At 40.6% G+C, this 20,732-nt stretch overlaps 1 protein-coding gene across 1 annotated transcript in view; it reads left to right on the top strand.

Annotated features, from left to right (window-relative positions):
• WWC2 (WW and C2 domain containing 2) overlaps positions 1–20,732 on the top strand; it is a 100,481-nt gene that overhangs the window by 29,968 nt on the left and 49,781 nt on the right. The window contains exons 2-3 of the mRNA XM_035557827.2: positions 3,886–3,995; positions 19,967–20,170. Of these exons, the coding sequence (XP_035413720.1) occupies positions 3,886–3,995; positions 19,967–20,170 (314 nt within the window). The remainder of the gene's footprint in view (positions 1–3,885; positions 3,996–19,966; positions 20,171–20,732) is intronic.

Genomic DNA, 20,732 nt, shown 5'->3' with positions numbered 1-20,732 from the left:
GTGATTGGCAACAGCATAGTTATATACTGTTTGCACAGTGGAGTTAGAGAGTTCTTCCTGGCTTTCCTAGGAGTAGGCACTTCTTGTGGTACGCACCCGCTGCTTGTTCTCGCGGTCCTTGGAGCATGCTTCAATCCATAGGCTGAAATGGGAACATTGCAGCAGTACAGGGTTGAGTAGAAAAAAATTGCTATTTATGAGTTTAAGGCTAATGACTTAGTCTTCATTTGGATAGAATTCTAAAAAGGATCAATGAATAAATAAAAATATTGCCCATAGGTGGGAATACTCGAGTTTAATGAATATGTATTTAAAAAACCTTCTGTTAACTGATTCAGCTTCATAGTACACTAAATGTGGACTTTAAGTCATCCTTTTCTGAGTATTGGCATTCTTTCAGGAACATGTAAATTGATAACCACAACCCGAAGAAGTATTGCAAACTACTACCTTGGAATATCAGTGCCCTGAGACGCAGCACTTAATCCTCTATTATGGTGCAATAAACCTCATTTTTCTTGGGTCACGGTTAATGAATGTAATGGCAGTCCGTCCATCAGCTGTTATTATCTCACAGATAATGATCTTCACAAAGGCAAGATTCCTGCAGCCCCTGCTCTCAGGTATTATTTCCTTCCCAGTTACATCTCATAACTATCTCATAACTCCTTGCTTTCGACTTCTGTCTTACAGATTTTCTCTTGCATTTTACTTGTCTTCATGTCATATTAATTTCATCCATTTGCCGTATGTATTTTGAAAGTAAATAGTATATATGGGGACAGTTTTGAGGGCTCAAACCAGCCCGGTATCTCCTTGTGCTGATTGCTGCTTCATCGTAAAAAGTGTCTGGCTCAAAAATCTTGTGCTATTAAAAGACTCTGGAACAAACAAGAGAGCCATGGGGATGTAACACTCTTGGGTAGTTAGGATCTTGTTATGTACAAACCTGCCCAAGTTTTAAATATGTACTCAGGAGCAGTTCTGACGTAGTTCAGTTGTCACAGCTGTGATGTATGTCCAAGCATGATCCAGAAGAACAGAATCTGTCTGGCACTATCTGGACTTCGGTGCCTCTGCCTCCCTCTTCTTCTGTTTGAGGACTAGAGTGGGTCACTTGAGTAGTACTTTTCCACAGAGTTTGTTTTTTTTTTTTTAATTGCATTAATTTATGGAGAGTGGGAAGAGACGGCGGCTGCTATTCATTCTCACGGTGTCCGATTTCTGAAAGGTGATAACACCTGGGCACAACATCCATATGGCCAGAGTGGTCCGTGCAGCTCCAAGCTGCAGAATGAGCTGTAACAGTAAGAAGTCAGTATTTGATTAAAAATAAAATTGGCGAGGAGTGCAGATGAAAAGCCAGGATATTACTGGGAATACATCCTTCCTGTAGAGGTGGTTTAAAAGTCGCAACTTCTGATTGTTGCTAGCTGTGTTGTGTCTTTGGTGAAAGTATTAAATGCTTGTACAGAGTTTTAAGTGAATTTATTAGAAAGACCATCTGTGTATGTTTATACGAGTTTGCTATGATCCCCACTCTGCAATACTGTGTTTCAAATATTTTTACTCCTTAAATCAAAATGCAAATCTTGCAGTTCAATACTATAACGTTAAAGCTAAGAAGGATGAAGCGGATTTTTTATTATTTTTTTTCAGTGTAAGAAATGTTTTATGAAAATCCACGTCTGTAATGTAATTCGAGGCAGGACTTTCTTCGCAGCACGATGCTCCTTCGTAGCTGGCACAGGTCCACATGACTAACCGGCCGCGCTGAAGGGCTCTTGCTTTCATGCCATTGATGTTTCCTCTGAGCAGCGGCCTGGGAACTCTTTATCACAGGTACCCGGTGTTCACTCCGCTGCGTGCTGCGGACAGCCTGACTGAAGCTACGATTGTATTATCCTGGTTTTCAAAGGCTTCTCCTGCTTTCCTAAGATCCCCCTCTTTTTGTCTAGCTGTTCCTATTTGCAAACAAGGCAGTAATCTTTGCTGTGATGCTGGTAACTGCTAATCGGTAGCGTTTGGGCAGGCGCGTTTGATCTGGCAGGGCAGCTGGTAACCCCAGCAGCTTGCAGCTTTTTCCTGTACAGTAGTTGTTCCTGGACTGTGGCAAGGCGGCATGCGGTGGGTTACGACAGAGAAGAAGGAAAACAGGTACTACAGAAGCTACATCTTTTCTACGGTGCTGCGAAAAGTGGCGGTGGCTGGCCATTCTTGTGGATAACCTCTCCCGATAAACTTTTCTCACTGCTCTCTCGTGCTGCTTACAGTCTGTATTTTATACCTTAGTGATCCAGATGTAATTTCACATTGGTGTTTTCACCTGAGTTTTGTCATAGTTTCCAGTGTGTTTAGTGTTTTGCACAGCAGTTTGTATGTGGCAGTAAATTAGGAAACTTGCTTTGTGTTTGCTTTGTTTTGTTTGTCAAAATTAAGTATCAGTAACTTTCATGGGATTATATTTTAAACTTTAGAGAAATACAAGAACATAGATTCATGCTTACAATTTAAGAAAAAAACAACTGTCCACTCTGCAGAAATTTTGGAGCATTAGAGCTTGATTATTTGTAATTTCTACAACCCTAATTTGCAGGAACAAAGTATTGCCCTACTTTAAGAATTGATAGGTCAAATCCATCAATAATTTTTCTGTGGGACAATAATTTTGAAATCAAAACTGTGCTCAGCTACGTGAAAAACTTAATTCAGTAGCTTTTTAAAGTATTTTCTCTGTAGTGTTTTCTGCACAAAAAAGCCCTTTCATTTTGTAGAAAGTAAAATATGCCAATCTTTTCTCTGCCATTCCTCACAAAAAATGTTGATAAACTGGTTTGTTTTGGAAAATTTGGAAATTTGCAAATAATTATTAAAAAATACCAACCCCAAAAAACCCTATGTGAATTAGATGGTTAACTTTTTATTTATATGGAATTTTCATGATGAGATAAAAGCTTCGGTGAGCAAAGGAGGTGATACTTGTGTGTCCCACAAACTGCGCTTGGTAATCCTAGTGTCAGGATTTTTAATTTAAATTCTGAGTATGTACTAACATTACAGTGATAATCTTAAATCTTTTGTTTTTCCTTTTAAATATATCAGTGAGTGACATAGCTGTGGTTTTATCAACAGGAAACTCAATACTTAATACTTGTTTCTTTCCCCCAAACCAGCAATAACATGATGATGCAAGCTTTGCTCAGCCCCAGTCAAAAAAAATTGCATGCATTATTGTTACCAAACTATTTCGTGTTGCAAATAGGTAATTAAAATGAAAAACTTTAATTATCTATCTTCCTAAAAAGGAACCATGTGAACATCTGAATGTCTACTGAATGTTACTTATAAAATGTCTACTCTATGTAGTTCTCCAAACTGCTGCTAATTTTATTCAAGTACATGGATTGGTTAAGTGCTACTAGCAGTATCTTAGATGGTTATATTTTCTTTTCTGTGTTTTCTGTCTATGGTCGTTCGAAAAGATGACCTTGAAATCCAGTGTTGTCATCACAGTCTCAAGGTTGAAGGGTCCAGTTCTTCTGAGGACAAATAGGGATGTAGATTGTTCTTTTACAAGCTATTGGTTGTTGTTTAATTTTGAACTGTCAAATGTGAAAGATGTTGCAATGAATTTCTCACTTGAGTACCTGTACTGGAAAATGTTTGCAATAATTTATGTTATGTTCTTGGAGTTAATGAATTCATAAGGATGGAGTAGGGGAAAAAGAATCAAGAGCCTAAACTGTAAGGGGGGTTGGTGGGATAACTCTCCTTTTTTCGTATCGTCATTCTTTAGCTTTTGTCACAATAGGAATTCATACAAATAACAAACATACGTAGGGAAGAGAGAGAAGCTATACCTTGAACTTGTTTCTTTATTTGTAGGTTAACAAAACCCTTGTCATTTGCGGATTGTGTTGGGGATGAACTGCCGTGGGGATGGGAAGCTGCGTACGATCCTCAGATTGGTGTGTACTATATCGATCACATCAACCGTAAGTATTTTTTCAGTTTGCCATATTGATTTTATAGGAAGGCTCATCACAATTAGACTTTCCTGAGAAGCTCCTGAAGTGTAACGAGGAGTAGGAAAAGATTTCTTATGTGGTGGTTTTACCCTGCTGGGCAGCCAAACTCTACCACAGCCACTTTCTCGAAGGGAAAGGGGGATAAAATTAAGCCATCTGGAGCTGGCTTTTATCTGACATGGGGCAGCTTCTGGACTTGTCTCGCAGAGGCCAGCCCTGCAGCCCCCCTGCTACCAAAACCTTGCGACGTAAACCCAATACAGAATTGTAGTTATAGTAATGATTCGTCATGTTCAATAATCAAATTATCACATTGCTGTGCCTGGTTTTGGGAATGGTTGCAAGTGTACTCAAAGTTATTCACAATTATTCACTCTTAATCTTTCTCTGTGGAAGAAGTCCATGTAATGTATGGTAAATAAAGATGGTTTACATCTGTTGGTACCTGTAAAGTGTAGGATGTTGGATGGCTATTACATATTCAGCAATGCACACTGGTGGGTACGAGTATAGTCAGACATGAGTAACCAAAAACTGGCTTCAGTCAGACTACTGAAAGGAGCTATGTAGATTAGGCAGTATGGAGTGTGGGGGGTAATTTGCAATTTGTGTGTGTGGTCTGGCAAATGTATTGTAGTTTTAAGAATGTTGTAGAATACAGTTCAAGCTATATATAATGCCGTATCTTGCAGTAATTGGAAAGGGAATGGGGATCAAAATGCTAGGGAAAAATTGACCTTTGGTATAATGTTATTGGCTTCACAAGGCTTACAAGCAAATCTTTTGCAGAATGACTACATCTACTTCTACATATATTTTTAATTGCATAGGAGTTATAGCTAAAGCATACAAAACTACAGCAAAAAAATTTGAAATGCAATCCATGTTAGACTTAACCAAATGAATACATTACTGAAAGCATTTCTGTCTTTTTATGTCTTCATTAGTCCATCCTAATTGATACCTTTCTCTCTTTTCTTAGAAATGCTCTTTTATAACATAATAGAAAGGATTCCATTTAAAATACCTGATTGTAAGTGCCTGTATATGTGCTAGCAGTGCAGTGTACTTAAAGAATAATAAGGTGCCTGTGCCTGTGGTTGTTTTACCCTGCTATGCAACTGAACTCCACTCCAGCTGATCTCTCACTCCCCCTCCTCAAAGGAAAAAGGGGAGAAAATACAATGGAAAGGGCTCAAGGGTTGAGATAAGGAAAGGGAGATTGCTCACCAGTTACCGTCATGGGCAAAACAGACTCACTGTAGGGAGATTAATGTAGCTTATTGCATATCACTAGTAGACTAGCACAGTGAGAAACGAAAAGCAAACCAAAAACACCTTCCCCCCATCCACCCTCCTCTATGTCCTCCCCCTGAGTGGCACAGGAGAACGGGGAATGGGGGCTGTGGTCAGTCCCTGCGGCTTCATTTGCACCACTCCTTCACGGTCACTCTCTGCCCCTGCTCCACGTGGGGTCCTTCCCAAACTGAGCCTGCAGGGGCTGCCCACAGGTGGCAGCTCCTCAAGAACTGCTCCCACACGGCTCCGTACCACACAGTCCATCCCCCAGGAGCAAACTGCTCCAGCACGGGTCCCCCACGGGCGGCAGCTCCCCCCAGACCCCCTGCTCCTGCGTGGGCTCCTCTCCATGGGCTGCAGCTCCGGCCCGGGGCCTGCTCCTGCAGGGGCTCTCCATGGGCCGCAGCCTCCTCCAGGCCACATCCACCTGCTCCACCGGGGGCTCCTCCACGGGCTGCAGCGTGGAGATCTGCTCCATGTGGGACCCATGGGCTGCAGGGGGACAGCCTGCTCCACCAGGGGCCTCTCCGTAGTCCGCAGGGGAACTGCTGCTGCGTGACTGGAGCACCTCCTGCCCTCCTGCTGCACTGACCTGCGGGTCTGCAGGGCTGTGTCTCTTAGATTTTCTCACTCTCCCAGCTGCTATTGCACAGCAGTTTTTTCCCCTTCCTTAACTCTGCTGTCCCAGAGGCCCAACCAGCATCGCTCCCTGGCTTGGCTGTGGTCAGCGGCAGGTCCCTTTTGGAGTCGGCTGGAGCCGGCTCTGATCTGACATGGGGCAGCTGCTGGGCTTCGCTCACAGAGCCCACCCCTGCAGCCCTCTGCTACCAAGCCCTTGCCATGTAAACCCAAGACAGTGGCCATTTGAGATGCTTTACATTAGCAGACACTACTGCACAAGGTCAGTAGGTAGGGCAGAGGTGGTGAGAGGTTGTCTTCAGAAACAGCCTCCTCTTCAGCTTTCACCCAGTGGCATCTCAGATGTATGTGCAAGTGAATCAAGCCCAAGATGTCTAAACCGCTGTTGTAGTCAATAGCTATGTAGTTAGTATAGCCAGTATAAAGAACAGTGTGATCTAAATGACTGGTTGGGTGTTTGCTTTGACGTTGAGCTGATTTAAGCTCCTTTGGTTGGTTTGGACTGGAACTCTGATAAATAGAATGGGACGTTAGACATCTGCTATGCTTGTTGAACACCTGCAGGTAGACCCCTAATCATAATCTTGAACTGAATCCCATCCAGTAACCTCATTTGGGGTTTTATAGTCCTATTTTATTGGAATAACAATGAAAGACCACTGATCTTACATGTATTAAACATTTCTGAACTTAAAAAATAAATAATGAGGACATACTTGACTGAATTTAGAAGATGAAGAAAGAAAAGGATTTGCTTCTGAATCTAAATGCTATTACAAGATGAAACTTGTCTTACTATAAAACTTAGGCTGTAAAGCAGGTAATCAACATTTTGGGGTGCTTTGAAAGTGCTTTCAGATCACTGCTCTGATAATCATGCTCTTTTATTCTATATATGTTCAAAATTTTTAATCACTTTTAAAAATGTCAGTCGTATAGTTTCCTTTTTTTTTTTTTTAGAAATGAGTGTTTTTAGATTTTTTTTTGTCTGTTTAAATGCTATTGTTGTGCATTGACTGTGAATTCCTGAGTGTTAGAAATTTCTCATGGGTTGAAGTTCTGTTTCACACATGTAAAGAGTTGAGGCCTGGACAGCATTGTCTTGGAGTTATGTTGAAAATAGTAATATACTACAAACACTAATGCTTCCACCTAAGAGAGAAGAATAGTGTATGTATATCCATCTGAATATGGTCATCTTTCTGAGGCTAGTACAAACAAGTGTGATTAGCTGGGTTTCTTTATATTAACACATATGATGTGTGACAGTGGTGTAGTTTGGACCTTGGTGTGGTTAAACTGGTTTCCATCCAGTGTTTGGCAGAGTATTTGGTTCCTGTTTTATTAATACAGGTTGATTTATAGCAATTTTGGTGAAAATTATTGTTTTGTAAAACAAAACTATGTTTTATTTTTGTGCACTGTATTTTGCAATGTTTGGGTGAGGATTAACCAAATTGCTGGGCAGTAAGCTGCCTAAGGGTCTTCTAAGCAGGTCTAATGTGCCAAATGTGGACATTAAAACTTTTACTTCATCTTACTGGAGTGCAACATACTGTTTTGGTATTATTGACATCTCTAGTATGGAGCTCCTGCTTACTGCTTTATTAATGTAATAATTCAGATGTGTTGGATATGCTTTGTGGTTTGAACTGGTAAAATTGTGTGTCAGGCCAGTGGATATGTTAGAAGACTCTCTTTCTTTTAACTGTATCAATTCCAATTTTGTTAATTCTTTTAGTGGACAAAGAAATTCAGTGAGGGAGAAAAACAAACTGCATCCATTGCTAGGAGGAGGACCAAATGGGCAGATGTAAGTTGCAGGTTGTCCACAGAACTTGGAGCAACAGTAGTAAAACTGGCCAATCTTGTTAGGTTTCTCAATCAAAACCATTAAACCATGAGCAGCAGGATGGATCTTAGTGCAAAAAAAAAGTAAATTCAGGAGGTTTTACTTCTGGTTGTTCCCTCCTCTTCTGTTAAAAACTTAAGGATGAAAATTTCAATGGTGGAGTTTCCACTAGTGCACATTGCTAAGACTTAGTCTACTCTTTTTGAGGATGGATAGAGCCAAAAGTCCTGTTGATTTCAAGAAAAAAGTACTAGGCTGGAACTTGCAATGTTATAAAAAATTCTGCCAAATTTCTATAATGAAAGATTAAATTCTTCAAATATTCATATCAATAGATCTTAAAATAAAACCTTGTAAATATTTTCCCCAGCTTTGTAATTAACTGTCCTAGTCCTTTACCTTCCCTTCTCCCATACAAACTGAGAAAAGCCTTAATTGCCAGTGGCAACTCAATTTCTCCTCCAAAGAGGGGTAAGAGTTGGCTGTGAGCAGTCTGCAATCGTAAACACTCTGCCTCAAACTTGAGGAACTGCGCATTTGGTGTCAATATGTTTAAGTATAATTTGGTTTTATTATCATCACACATTTTGTGTATTTTTATATATTTCTGTGGAGTTCTTTTCAAGTACAATTTTCTTCTAGCTCTTTGTGATTGCCTTAGAGCTTTCTCATGATCCTCTCTGATGATGTAACCCACTTTGAGAAACACTGACTGAGGTCATTATTTTATGAATATATTACCCCAATTACGAGTCTTAATGTGATACTTCCAGCCTCAAGGGAGACCAGATTACAGGCCATCTGTCACGGCAGAACATGCTTGCATATGATGTGGGTAGCTAATACCGTAAGAAACTAAATGCTTACCCTGTGGTTCAGTAGCACCCTTTGTTAGAGGGATGACTGAAGGGATATTATCTGGTGATCAGGGACTGAGGAGTTCCTTTCGCGCAGGATCCTTCTTGCTGTGGTTTGGGAGAGTTCAAAGATTTTTATCTTGTGTTGTTCACACTTAAAGTTTTTGTTACCCATGTGTATTCGTATTCAGCCACTTTAGATGTCTAATTTGCTAACATTCATTAATTTTGCTAAATAATACGGTTAGGAACTCAAAGCAATACAAAAAATAACACAAACCTATTATTCCGCTTAATTTCATATATCTGCAAGCAAAGACGTCACTTCCACATTTTTCCATTTTTTTTTTTTCCTGCAGGTTTTCCAACATCAGATTTCAAGTGGCTTAGGTGCAAACGTTTGTGCTTGTAAAGATTGGATTTGCAAACACTTTTAAGCTGATAGAATCTCTGAAAGAATTGGTCCCGCTCTATTGTTACCTCTGGCCTTTTGTTCTGTCCCTGCAGTGTTTTTGCTTATACTGGCATGAATATTTGCATGGCCAGACAGTGAATCAGATCAGGGAGCTGATTCGAGTTGAAACTAATCCGGCACTGGGAAAAAAAAGTTGCTGTTTGTTCTCCTTTCCACACCCCTGTTTATGCAAGGGAGGGAAGGTGACCCGGGAATATGAATGAACGTTCAGGTAGATGACACAGGGGACAGCAGTTTTTTGCAGTAGCACTGGTTAAAGGCATTTTGAAACTACACCCCTGAACTTTCATCTGGTCTGTGCCCTGTGGAGGCTTGCCAGGAAGTAGTTTTGACTGTGAGGCTGTGATATCCAGGTGCGGTTCTTAAATGGTGGTGCCAGCTGCAGTAATCGTTGCTTACTCTGGTTCCTGCCCCACGTTGTGTCAGTGTGACCGTGTAGGGAACAAGGACGATGGGTGAGCATTCTGCTTCCTGAGGTGTGTGAGTCGTCACCCCCCTCCTCCACTTCCTTCCCCGCTGCTGCTTATCTTTTCTGAACTGGATCGCTGCCTCGGATGAGTGTACATGAACAGCGGCAGAAAGGTGGCAATGGGAGAAGAGTAGGGTGGGAGCCCTTTTAGCTGGTGGAAGTGGCTCATGTGTGGGAAACGGTCTGCGAAAGGGAAGTCAAGTTTAAGGATGGTCAACGCCACGGACATTCACCCTGTAAACATGCTTGTCTACAGACTGTAGGTGCAGAAGTATATGGGCCTGTGGAAAATGAGAGTTTCATTGAAATGAGTGAATTAGATTTAACTATATTGTTCCTCTTTTCTTGAATAAATGAAGTTAGGAAGTTGAGTCAACATGTTTATATGTATTTTTTTTTTCTATTGCATCTGCAGATAGCATCAATTAGGAACTCTGTATTTGACACAAAGAGGGAGGGATCGCTAAGAAATGATAACTGTTTGCACACTTCTAGGTTTCTTAGCACGTAGTGGTTGGCCAAGTATCTAAATATCTTCTACTTCAGGTAGTGTGCTTTAGTCAGTTGGGATACAAAACAAAAGCCTAAAGTTTCAAGTAATACAGAGGTAAAATAGATAGGTAGCAGACCTGTTTTTATGAACGTCTTCATTTCCATACTGTGTAAATAACACGTATATACTTCCAAAATGATGGGCAGGGTTGTTGTGTTTTGTAATTCATTGGTGAAAATTGATGCTATGCAGATTTATACTTGGACTTTATTACTCAAATTTTGTAGATTCCCATTGCTATAAGCCACATTTTTAAGACCCTAGCTTTTTTCAACAACTTTTACTTTGGGCTTAAATGAACAATTAGTAAATGTGTCATTCAGTATGACAGCGATTTGGGATTTTTGTTGAAGTAATACAGTTTTAAGCAATAGTTGCTGTAATTGATAGCAAGTTGAGAGAGTCGTGTTTTTTTGCTGTGTGGGTTCTTTTTTTTTTCAGTTCTAGAAGTGTGGTCATCACAGTTTAGCAATTGTTCAAAGTTTTTTTCAACTTTTCCAGTTAAGTAGAGAGTTTTACTTTATTAAAAATGCTTAGAATCACATTTTAGGAAGTTTCTCAAAAAAAAACAAAACAAAACAAAAAAACAACCTACTGTCAAAGGGAATTACTATAAGTTAACTTTTGTTTTATCATGACTGAATTGATGAACTTCAGTGGGTTTGTGGTTTTGGTGGAAGGAAGGGCGATAACTGAAATCCTTGCACAGATCTTCGTCATCATCAAGATTGCGCTTGAGCTGTAAACTTCCAGATTCATTTTACTGAGTCTGTGTCTCCTTGTGGTGATGTTTCATTTGTTTCTGGATGGGTCCAAATAACAGATCTCAATATCTAAAGACAAGCAAAAGCAAAAAAGAGAAAAAGCTAGCAAGTATAGATGCACAGGGATGTATCAGTCTATGACAGAAATTTTATTTTCCTCAACATTGCTAGAGATATCAATGTACTATTAGCACTTTCTATAATAATAGATTGAAGTGCTGAAATCCTGATTTGTTTTCTTAAATGCTTGAAACTTGAGAGATTACTTTGTAACGTGACTAGTTGATTTCCATTATTAGTATTAATGGTACTCAAGAAGCCTGTTTCCTGTACGTTTTGGGAATTTACAGAGCTCAGGGAATAAAGTCCTGTCGTTCTAAACACTCTCTCTTTGTGAGACCTTGGCTTATCTGAAAGATTTCTACTTTTGGCTCAACATGAATAGTCTGAGGGAATCCTGGGCTGGGACAAGTTCTGCCATGCTTTCAGCACCCTACATGTTCCTAAATAACTCATCTCCTTCCAGATTTATTTTCAGGCTCAGGAATAACCAGGCAAGAGGTTGTTTTCCTCATGGCGTTGATCTAGCTAACCTAGAAAACAGGTACTCTGCTGTTGGTAGGTTAGTGGCAAAGGTATTAGAAAGGAGCTGAGTGACAGTATTTAAAAGATAAGGATGGGGAGGAATAGCTACTCCTAGCCCAGCTGTATTTCAATTCATTGCATCTCTTTTTTTTTTTTTTAACTTTTTACATTGTATTCTGGTTTTTTTTTTCTCCCTGCCCTCCACCCCTCTGCTCCCAGCACTTTTCTTCAAAGAAGAAGTTGAGCATCTACCTTCTCTGCTTCTGCAGCTCCTCCCTACTTAGTTTTAATTTTCCACTTTGGAAGCATGAATGCACATTTTGGTTCTTTCCCAGAGGCTGTTTTCTGCCACTGATTCCTCCGCAGAGAAAAAGAAAATTAAGTCAGAGTGATGCTAAAAGGTCAGGAAGCACGGAGTTACAGGGATTTGCGTCTACTTAGCTCAAGATGAGAATTCACTGAAGGTCCCTATTTCCCCACTTGGTTTCCTTCCTTCTTAAAATTTCAAAGCCTAGCTTTCACATACACTGTTTGACAGTTCTAACAATATTTTAACTACAGGTGCTCTTTTTCTTGCTGTAATCATAGAGGCTTTCATGCCATTTTATGCCTGTGTGACTGGTTTATCTGTCACAGGGACTTTGTGGATAGAGTGACACTTCTCCGCTCCAGCCTGGGACTGAAGTACGTCTACACATGTTGCCAGACCATATTCTTGGACAAGGAAAAAATCTGAAAATCCCACCATGAGTCTACACTTAGCATTAGCTTGAGAGAGTAGGATTGTGTATTTTGTAAGTGTGTACTGTTTGTTCCCACGACACATCACTGTCTTTTAAGCAAGTGGTGCCATGCAGGCATTTGGGAAACAATTGTGAAAACTCCTTACTGTCAGCAGACGCATGGTGAAAACCCAAGAGCAGTGCATCTTATCTCAAATCTCATTTATAGGTTGCTATCTTCCCTGCCCCCTGGCTATAGAGAGTCCTATGTAATAAGAAGGGATTAGAGTAATCTGGTCTGTGCTGGCTACAGAAGGCAATGAAGGCTCTGGATTAAAGATGGTTTTAGCTGCTGACTTTTATGTAAAGATTATACTTGGTTTTTTTTTGTTTGTTTTTTTCTTTTTTCTTTCCCCGCATGTCATATTTCTGATAGCCATAGCAGTAGAACATTACCTGCCTACCTATGAGATAATGTCTATAGAACAAATGCTCAGAGTTTCTACTGCTCTCGTCTCTAAGATGTGTAAGCATATGCTACCACAATGTCTAGAAGAAACTAAAGTGCCATAAGGATAACATGTTGCTCAGTATTTCTTAGTAAAAACCTCTGAATAAATATTTCTTGGAAATCTGCTCACGCTTGCACGGTAGAGCTGGAAAACATTCTCATTTTCTCTCATTTCTCAATTCAAGCACAGAATAATTTTATGGAAAAGTGAATAAGGCTTCTGGAAGGGAGGAAGCATTGTTCTTGTGCGAGTTCTACGGCAGGAAACAAACTGTAGAGAGCTCAGTTCAAAGCATCCTCTGAATAACCTAATTTTCCTTCATGTCTCTCTTTAGAAGCCATATTCCATCTTATATAATGTGGTAGACTGTGATTTTCTTTGAGTATCCAGCAGTGTTTTAGATCATTGTAAAGACACTGCATATGTCACCTTGTTGGGCTGCACAGTCTTCTGCTTCTCTGTAATGTGCTGCTCTTCATTTTATGTACCTATTGAACAAATACATCAGTTTGAAACAATGCAATATTTCTTGACTTTGTCCTCAAATTTGCGGGTGCAAATTGCTTTTCTTATTGTTCGAGTTTGACTACGAAGTATATACTAAGTATTTTGAAAGGAGGGAAGTGAAGAGAAAAAGGAATAAGAAAAAAAAAAAGTCTTTCAGAAAGCCTCTGGTATGTAAACAATGAAGCACATTCCTTACGCTAGTCCGGGAACACTTTGTTATGCTCCCTGAAACTAGTGCTAGTGCATTTGTTCCCTTGCTGTTGGTTAGGGCTTGCAGCTCAGTTACCTGCAATATTTGTTATGCCAGCTGAAGTATGATGAAGTAATATTTACACTCTTTTTTCTCACCTGTACTTCCGTCTGATTGCAGGCAAAAAAATGGAGATTTGAGAGCCAGTTTGCTTATCAAGAAACACAGGATATACTCGTAGAATAAACATATCCATGGTGGTTACATAATGCTGTTTATAAAATTGCTTTCACCACCCACCATTAAGCTAGCTTGAATTGCCCTGTGATGGTTGGTATCAGACACCCGTTTTCCGCTTCTGATGTAATATATCAAAGGGTTGGTGGTGGTTTTGTGCCGGTGCCATCGTGAGGTGGTTGTGTGCGAGATACCATTGAAATCCCGGTTCTCTCTCACCACGGCTACCCCCAGTTTGGCTTCGCTGCAGCCGTTCTGCAGGGACTTGCCCTCAGCAGGCTCTGCGGGCTGTTTTCCAGCTGTCCCCTCCTTCTCAAACCACTTCTGTGGAACAGGACATAACGCTACCACAGCAGAGGCAGCGGGGACTATTCAAAGACCAGACTGGACTTAGTTTGAACACTTTCTTCAGCTGCTGTACTTCAGGAGAAACTCCAGGGATGGAGGAGCCCTGAATGTAGTCAGTTACTGCGTTTGAGTTTTCGAGGCCCATGCTGTTCTCTTAAAGTTGGGATCTGTTTGGTTGGAGGTGGTAGTCACGTAATTAGGATGCAAGATAACCAGAAATGCTGGGTGTAACAGCTATCTTTTCATCAGTTAACTTTTCAGGCAGAGAAACTGCCAGGACACGATACACTTGCTTTTTATATAATATTTTTGGCTGAGTGAGTATTTGGGTGGATTTAGTGTGTCGAATGGGCTTTGTGCTGGGTTGGGTGAACACCACAGTCTGTGCAGAGGAGAACATGTGAATGTGCAGCATTGTGGAGCATCGGTGGAGACAACATGGTGGAAACTCCCCCCCAAAAAGGGGGCTTTTATCACAGCTACAGCTGTGATGGATGAGACTCCCCCTGCTCTAGCATGCCCCTCTGCCATACAGGTCTTGGGACTCTGGTCTGTGTTTCTATAAAGGTCAACTAGTCTCACTTGAAATCCTGAAACTAGTTTCAAGTGAAAACCTGCACCAGAAAAGTGCAAATTCTGTCCCAGAATTCTGAGATTCTGATACGCTTACAAACTGGAGTAATACGGGCAAGTGATTAAACAGATGAGAGCTCTGTCATCTGGATGAGAAGTGTAATGCCACAGCGTTGTCTCCACCTGCTCTGCATGTGTCCTTCTCAAGTAGCAGTCCAGAATCTCCGGCATTTTTTTTGGTGGGGCCCTTTCGGAGCGCTTGCTGTCTTAACAGTGGTGCCTGAAAACAACCTGCCGGACTGAAGACAGCTTTCGTACGGGTCATTCTAGAGCCAATTGACACTATTATTTTATTTGGCAAAGGGAGATGCTGGAAAAACTATTGCTTCCACATATTGTTAATCCCGTAGTAAAATGTCCAATTCTCTCATGTCTAGCAGTAGGGCGTCAGGGAGCCGTTCCCTTCCCTGTGGGATTTTCTAGTGGGATTTTAATTCCATGTATTTTAGAGAAATACGATCTACTGCTGATAAGGTAATAGTTTCCTTCTGTTGAAGTAGACTGTAAAAATTTGGCAGAGTGTCTGGGTAGCAGACAGAAACATAACATCTGACTATCTAATAAAAAAAAAAAAGACATGCCTGCATATCCTGTGTGTCCTATATATAATATATATCTTATGCATAATTACATGAGGCAAGTGTAACATTATAGCTTGAAAAGCTTTGTTTATTTCTTTGGTTAGAACTCGCTTCAAGGGCAGTGAAGTCCTGGTATTTTGGCTCCGAGTGATTGTTTGGGCCAGATCCTTCACTCGGTTTAAGTGCATCAAACCTGGCTGGCAGTGAGCCAGGAAGATTGTATTTCATTAATAGCAGGGTGATCAAAGCCAACGCAGCTCGATCTTCCACGTTGCAGGTCTGTGATAACTTCAGTGCTCAGGAACGTCCTTGGGTGGAGCATGCCATCCTGCTGCTTGTGCAGTTCCGCCCGTCCAGAACTTCCCCTCAGCCAGGGGTAGTCGCTCAGATCATTAAAAATGGAAGGAAATAAATTGCTGGTTGGTAATTTTGCATAAATTACTTATCTACATACTTGGAGTAATTTATTTAAAGTTAAATTAATTGGTTTTAAATCAAGATCTCTTAATAGAATCCAGTAATTTTGATTCACAAATGGCTTTGCCAAATGATGCTAAAACCAAATTACATCAGGAATGTGTAACATAACTATTAGACATGCTCCCCCCCCCCATGAATTCTGCTACTAGAGTTTATTATTTTGCATTGTGATTGGACTGAGAAAGTTGATATATATTTTTCTAAATTTAGTCACTGCTCTCGACAGAGCCTGATGTACCACTCTTAGTTGTTTAAAGATCCATTTTAAGGAGATGCCTTTTGTTCATATCAAAGTTTATGCCACAGAAAATGATGGCCACTAAATCTTCATTTTCTCTGCAAGAAACAGCTGAACTAGTGAATTTAACTATCTGGTGATGCAGAAAGGGTTGAGAGAGGTGATGCCTAGGGAGGTGGTTTGTCTGTTCTCCACTGCTGATGATGGGAGGAAGTCCAGCTGGCGTTTTCTAGAACAGATATAACCGTAGAGTTTCTTGCATGATTCATTTCTGCTCTAGACAAAGTTGTAAGCCCTGTTGCAGTCACCAGTGGAAACACCTATCTGCCCTAAAAAAGGAATGGGCCTCTCTGGAGTTTGTTTTTCATCAGCTGTTGAATTATAAGGGTAGGAGACTGTTGGGGTCTTATTTGTGGTTTAAATCCCACTCTGTAGTTTAAAGATAAAGGGCTTCACATCTCACTTTGAAACACTCAGCAAGCTGTGCCCTCGGTACCATGCATGTAACTGCCCCAATAATATTCTGTATGTACAAATATGACCCTAACAGCAGGTTCTTGAGACACTCTCTTTCAAGGAAAAAAAAAATAATCTTATCTTTCTGAGGCTTTAGCTTTGAGAACTATAAATATTTGTTTTTGAAAGGAGAACTCTGCCTTTTTTTTTAATTTACATGTGCTCAAATTACGTGTGCTCAATGAACTTACTTTTCACAATGTAGCATTACAATACCAGAACTATTATCCATAGTTCTGTCAATGTTTTTTTTTTTCCCTCTGTGGGGTAAAAATGCTGATTACAGTTCAGATGACTGAAAATTATAAATGAACAAGCGTTCATGCTGCTACACATACACATGTATATATATATATATGAACATCTTGCCAAACAAGTAATTTAATATGGGGGGGTTTCCACTTCATCATATTTGAGAAGACATGGAGTGAAAAATACTCTGGAGCCTTCCCTGCGTGGTGAAAGCTGACACCAGTATCAGTTCTGGGATAATGATCCCAATAACGCTTTGCCTTTTCCGGGATTATGTTTTCTTGACTGAGCATTCGTTCTGGAATAAAATACCCACAGATAGACTTGGCTGAGCATAGTTTGGCCAGCCAATTTACCTACCTGGGCAGTTACCCAAACCTCAGTGTGCTGAAGCTGCACTTCTTAAAAGGCAGGGTCACCTTCAGTTCATCTACGACTGTCTGAGTAAAAGAAGTTAGGTCATATCATCAGAGCTTTGTTTTGCACGTGCAGCTTTGAGAGGCAAAAAGAAAATGTATGGTCGTATTTGTCAGCAATAAAAAATCATCTGCTCTTGATCAGCTTTGTCCTTCTCTTGCAGTCACAAGGACAGGGCATCTGTAGGCCACATTTTAGGACTCTGCAGGCTACATTTGGTCTTTGGGCTGCATGTCGAGCAATCCTCACTTAAAACCTACAAGGCAATTACCTACAACACGCTCGAAGATGAGACCTTCCAATCTTGTAAGATTATTCGGTGGCTGCTGGTTGCACTCTTAAAACACAATCACATCATTACACTCTTCTAAAAAAGCAACATAACTGCATTTATCCTATTTGATCACTGACCCATGAGAATCCTGCTTCATGCTCTTCATCCCGCTTCACAAAGAAGGACACCTCTGGAAACAGGCACTTCTTATCTTGGGTAAATAACCGGGAATGTGGAGGTGCCTTAAAGCACAATGGCATTAAGTGGCCACAGATAGGGACATGTGTTGACTGTTTAGGAAAGAAAAGCTATTGATTTGCTTCTTTGTGCTCCTGATAGCTTTGTGGAAAAGAGCAGGTGGCTACAAACACCGATGTGTGCGGCTGTAGCTAGAGGTAGTTTTTTGGAGAATGTTCGCGTTGGGGCTATTGGAAAACCGACTGTGCATAAAGCTTCTCCATGTTAATCCTTTATGCACCACGCCTGGGTTATGTGATTTATACTCTCCATGCTTCCACTGTGTGCACCTAGGAAATACCTTCCCATGTATAAACGCAAAAGCATGACGTGTTTGTAAATGGTGGGGGAGTCACCAGCATGGGGTGGGGGTACGTGAATTGGTTTGTTTGTCAGAGCACCAGGAGTTACACAGACATTGTCGGTTTAGGATTTTACAGAGTTAGGTCTGTGGGAAGCTTCTTTTATTTCCACATCTCTGGTTTATGGGATGTTAGCACCAAGAAGAGCTTTTGAAAAACAGGTAGTTAGTTGTTATGAGAAATTGTTATTAACCAGAACTTGTCCTTATCAGCAGTTACAAAAAGTCTTTTCAGTACTTAAAAGGGGCTTATAAAATAAATGGAGAGCTACTTTTGACACAGATAGATAGTGATAGGACAAGGGGGAATGGTTTTAAACTAAAAGAGGGGAGACTTAGATTAAAGGTTAGGAGGAAATTCTTCTCTCAGAGGGCGGTGAGGCCCTGGCACAGGCTGCCCAGAGAAGCTGTGGATGCCCCATCCCTGGAGGTGCTCAAGGCCAGGCTGGATGGGGCTTTGGGCAGCCTGGGCCGGTGGGAGGTGTCCCTGCCCATGGCAGGGGGTTGGCACTGGGTGGGCTTTAAGGTCCCTCCCAACCCATGCTGTGATATGATATGAAAATGTGTAGTTGAGTGAATGCCCTCTGCCCAGGACAGCAGTTCAGATAGGGGCTGGGGCAATGGGGTGCTGCAGTTCTTTTCTCCCCTGTGTCTTCAGCCACACAGTCCTGTTCCCCTCTCCCACCCTGCCCCGGTGCTCACAGTGAACCAATTTAGGGAATCAAAGTGGCAGAAAACTTAAGCCAGAGAGTAACCTTTTCACCTGCTTCTTGCAAAAAAAAAAAAAAAAGAGTAAATACTTTGTGCTTAAATACCTTAGTACTGAATGTTTCTGTCAATGTGGATCCACATGGATTTATAGTATGTAACTTAGAAAGAAAATGCTGTGTGGTGCCCACCTTGCATGCAGCTTTCAAACTTTTCATGGCTACGTCTTACGAGAACACCAGTTTTTCTACTTGGTACAGCCTTAAAGGAAGATTGTTCGTTGGACAGCTTCAAAACGTGCTGAGCTAAGTCTGGAAATACGAATGATAAGGTTGAACATTCAGCTTAACTCTTCCTCTTCGCATGTTTACAAAAAAAAAAAAAAAATCAAAACCTGGTCCTGGTTAGATTGATAGTCACTACTTTCTGTAATATATAGCACTGCCAGATGTCTGATGGCTTTCTCTGTGCTTTCTACCCAAGTCTTACTTCTGTGTAGCTACTTGAGTTAAAATGTTTCACGTAAAATCTTCTTAAGGGCCTTTTCCAGCCTTCTTGGTTATATTACCTGGGTAGTCAGTGGAAAGGAGGAGGCTCTTCAGAAAGGTGGTTTGGTCCCATACGTCTTAGGCACGTGTCTCAGGTGTGTCCCTCTCTTGCTGTTGACCATAAATAAAACTATGTTACATCGTCAGTTCAGTTGCAGTGGAAAAGCTAAACAGAAAGACTGTTTTCATAGAGGAAAAGGAGAGAGAGAACCACAATAAAACATGAAAAACAGATGGCTGCAAAAATTAATGAAGTGGGGGTTGTGTTTTTTTTAATGTAATAGCTAAAAATAAATTTCTTTTTTTTTTTCTTCAGAAATGCATTTAATTTTAAGGTGTCATTCGAAGACTTTTTATTGATCCTATTATTTCCAAATGCTTGGATGCAAAAAATACGGGTGAAAAGTTTTCATATATTTTAATTCAGTGTTGGGGGTGTAAGAATGATCTACATATAGCATTACATATTGTGCACTAATTCCTAGTTTTACAAGTTGTCACTGAAGTACTGTTTCTGAAGCACACTATTGTGGCAAAGAGAAACTTCTATAAAACCGAGCATCTGCTTAGTAAGCAAAGCCAAGCTGTGGTTTAGACTTCCAAAACTGTGGATTGCAAGCAAAGAAACAATTCGGTTGTTTCAGCAGAAGTACCTTTAAATTCTTTCTTTTTCCTCCCATAAAGAAACAACACAAATAGAAGATCCCAGGAAACAATGGAGGCAAGAGCAAGAGAGAATGTTAAAGGATTATCTTATGGTAGCCCAGGATGCTCTCAGTACTCAGAAAGAGCTGTACCAGGTGAAGGAACAGAGGCTAGCACTTGCACTGGATGAGTATGTACGGTTGAATGATGCCTACAAAGAAAAATCAAGCTCTCGTACAAGCTGTAAGTACAGTAGAAAATACAATGTAACCTCTTTGATCTGTGCCCTGCAGGAGATCGTGTTTCGCTTTAGGATGAGTTTTCAAGGTTTGCTATGAACACCTTGTACTTTGGCTTTTTTTAAGAGGTAGCATCACTCTTTTTTTTTTTTTTTTTTTTTTTTTTTTAATATAAAGGTATTCTGCTGGAAAGAGCTCTCTTCTGTCCAATACAATTGAACTCCTTTGAGCCCTGGTTTAGAGTAGTTGGCTCTGAACTCTGTTTTGTCACGCTGTTTGTCAGAATAAAATTCTGCCAAATCTAGGTTCAAAGTAAATAGGATCTCCTGCATTTCGTGGCTGCATACTGAAATGACCCTACTATGTTGACAGGTACCTGCAGTAGACCAAAAAGAGAATTTGTTGCTGCTTCATGCAATAATCTTGCAGCACGTATGAAGTGATAAGGTGTGAAGCAGAGATACGTATTACAGTATTGGGCGAGGAATTAGTGTATGGTGAAGTGCTTTCAGAAGCCTGTATTTGGTTTGTTGGCTAAATATCTCTCTTAGAAATGGATGGTGTGA

Source organism: Cygnus atratus, chromosome 4 (genome assembly GCF_013377495.2).
Source record: "Cygnus atratus isolate AKBS03 ecotype Queensland, Australia chromosome 4, CAtr_DNAZoo_HiC_assembly, whole genome shotgun sequence".
Taxonomy (NCBI): Eukaryota; Metazoa; Chordata; class Aves; order Anseriformes; family Anatidae; genus Cygnus; species Cygnus atratus.
The sequence above is the reverse complement of the archived record's forward strand: the minus strand, read 5'-3'. Positions and strand labels throughout refer to the sequence as shown.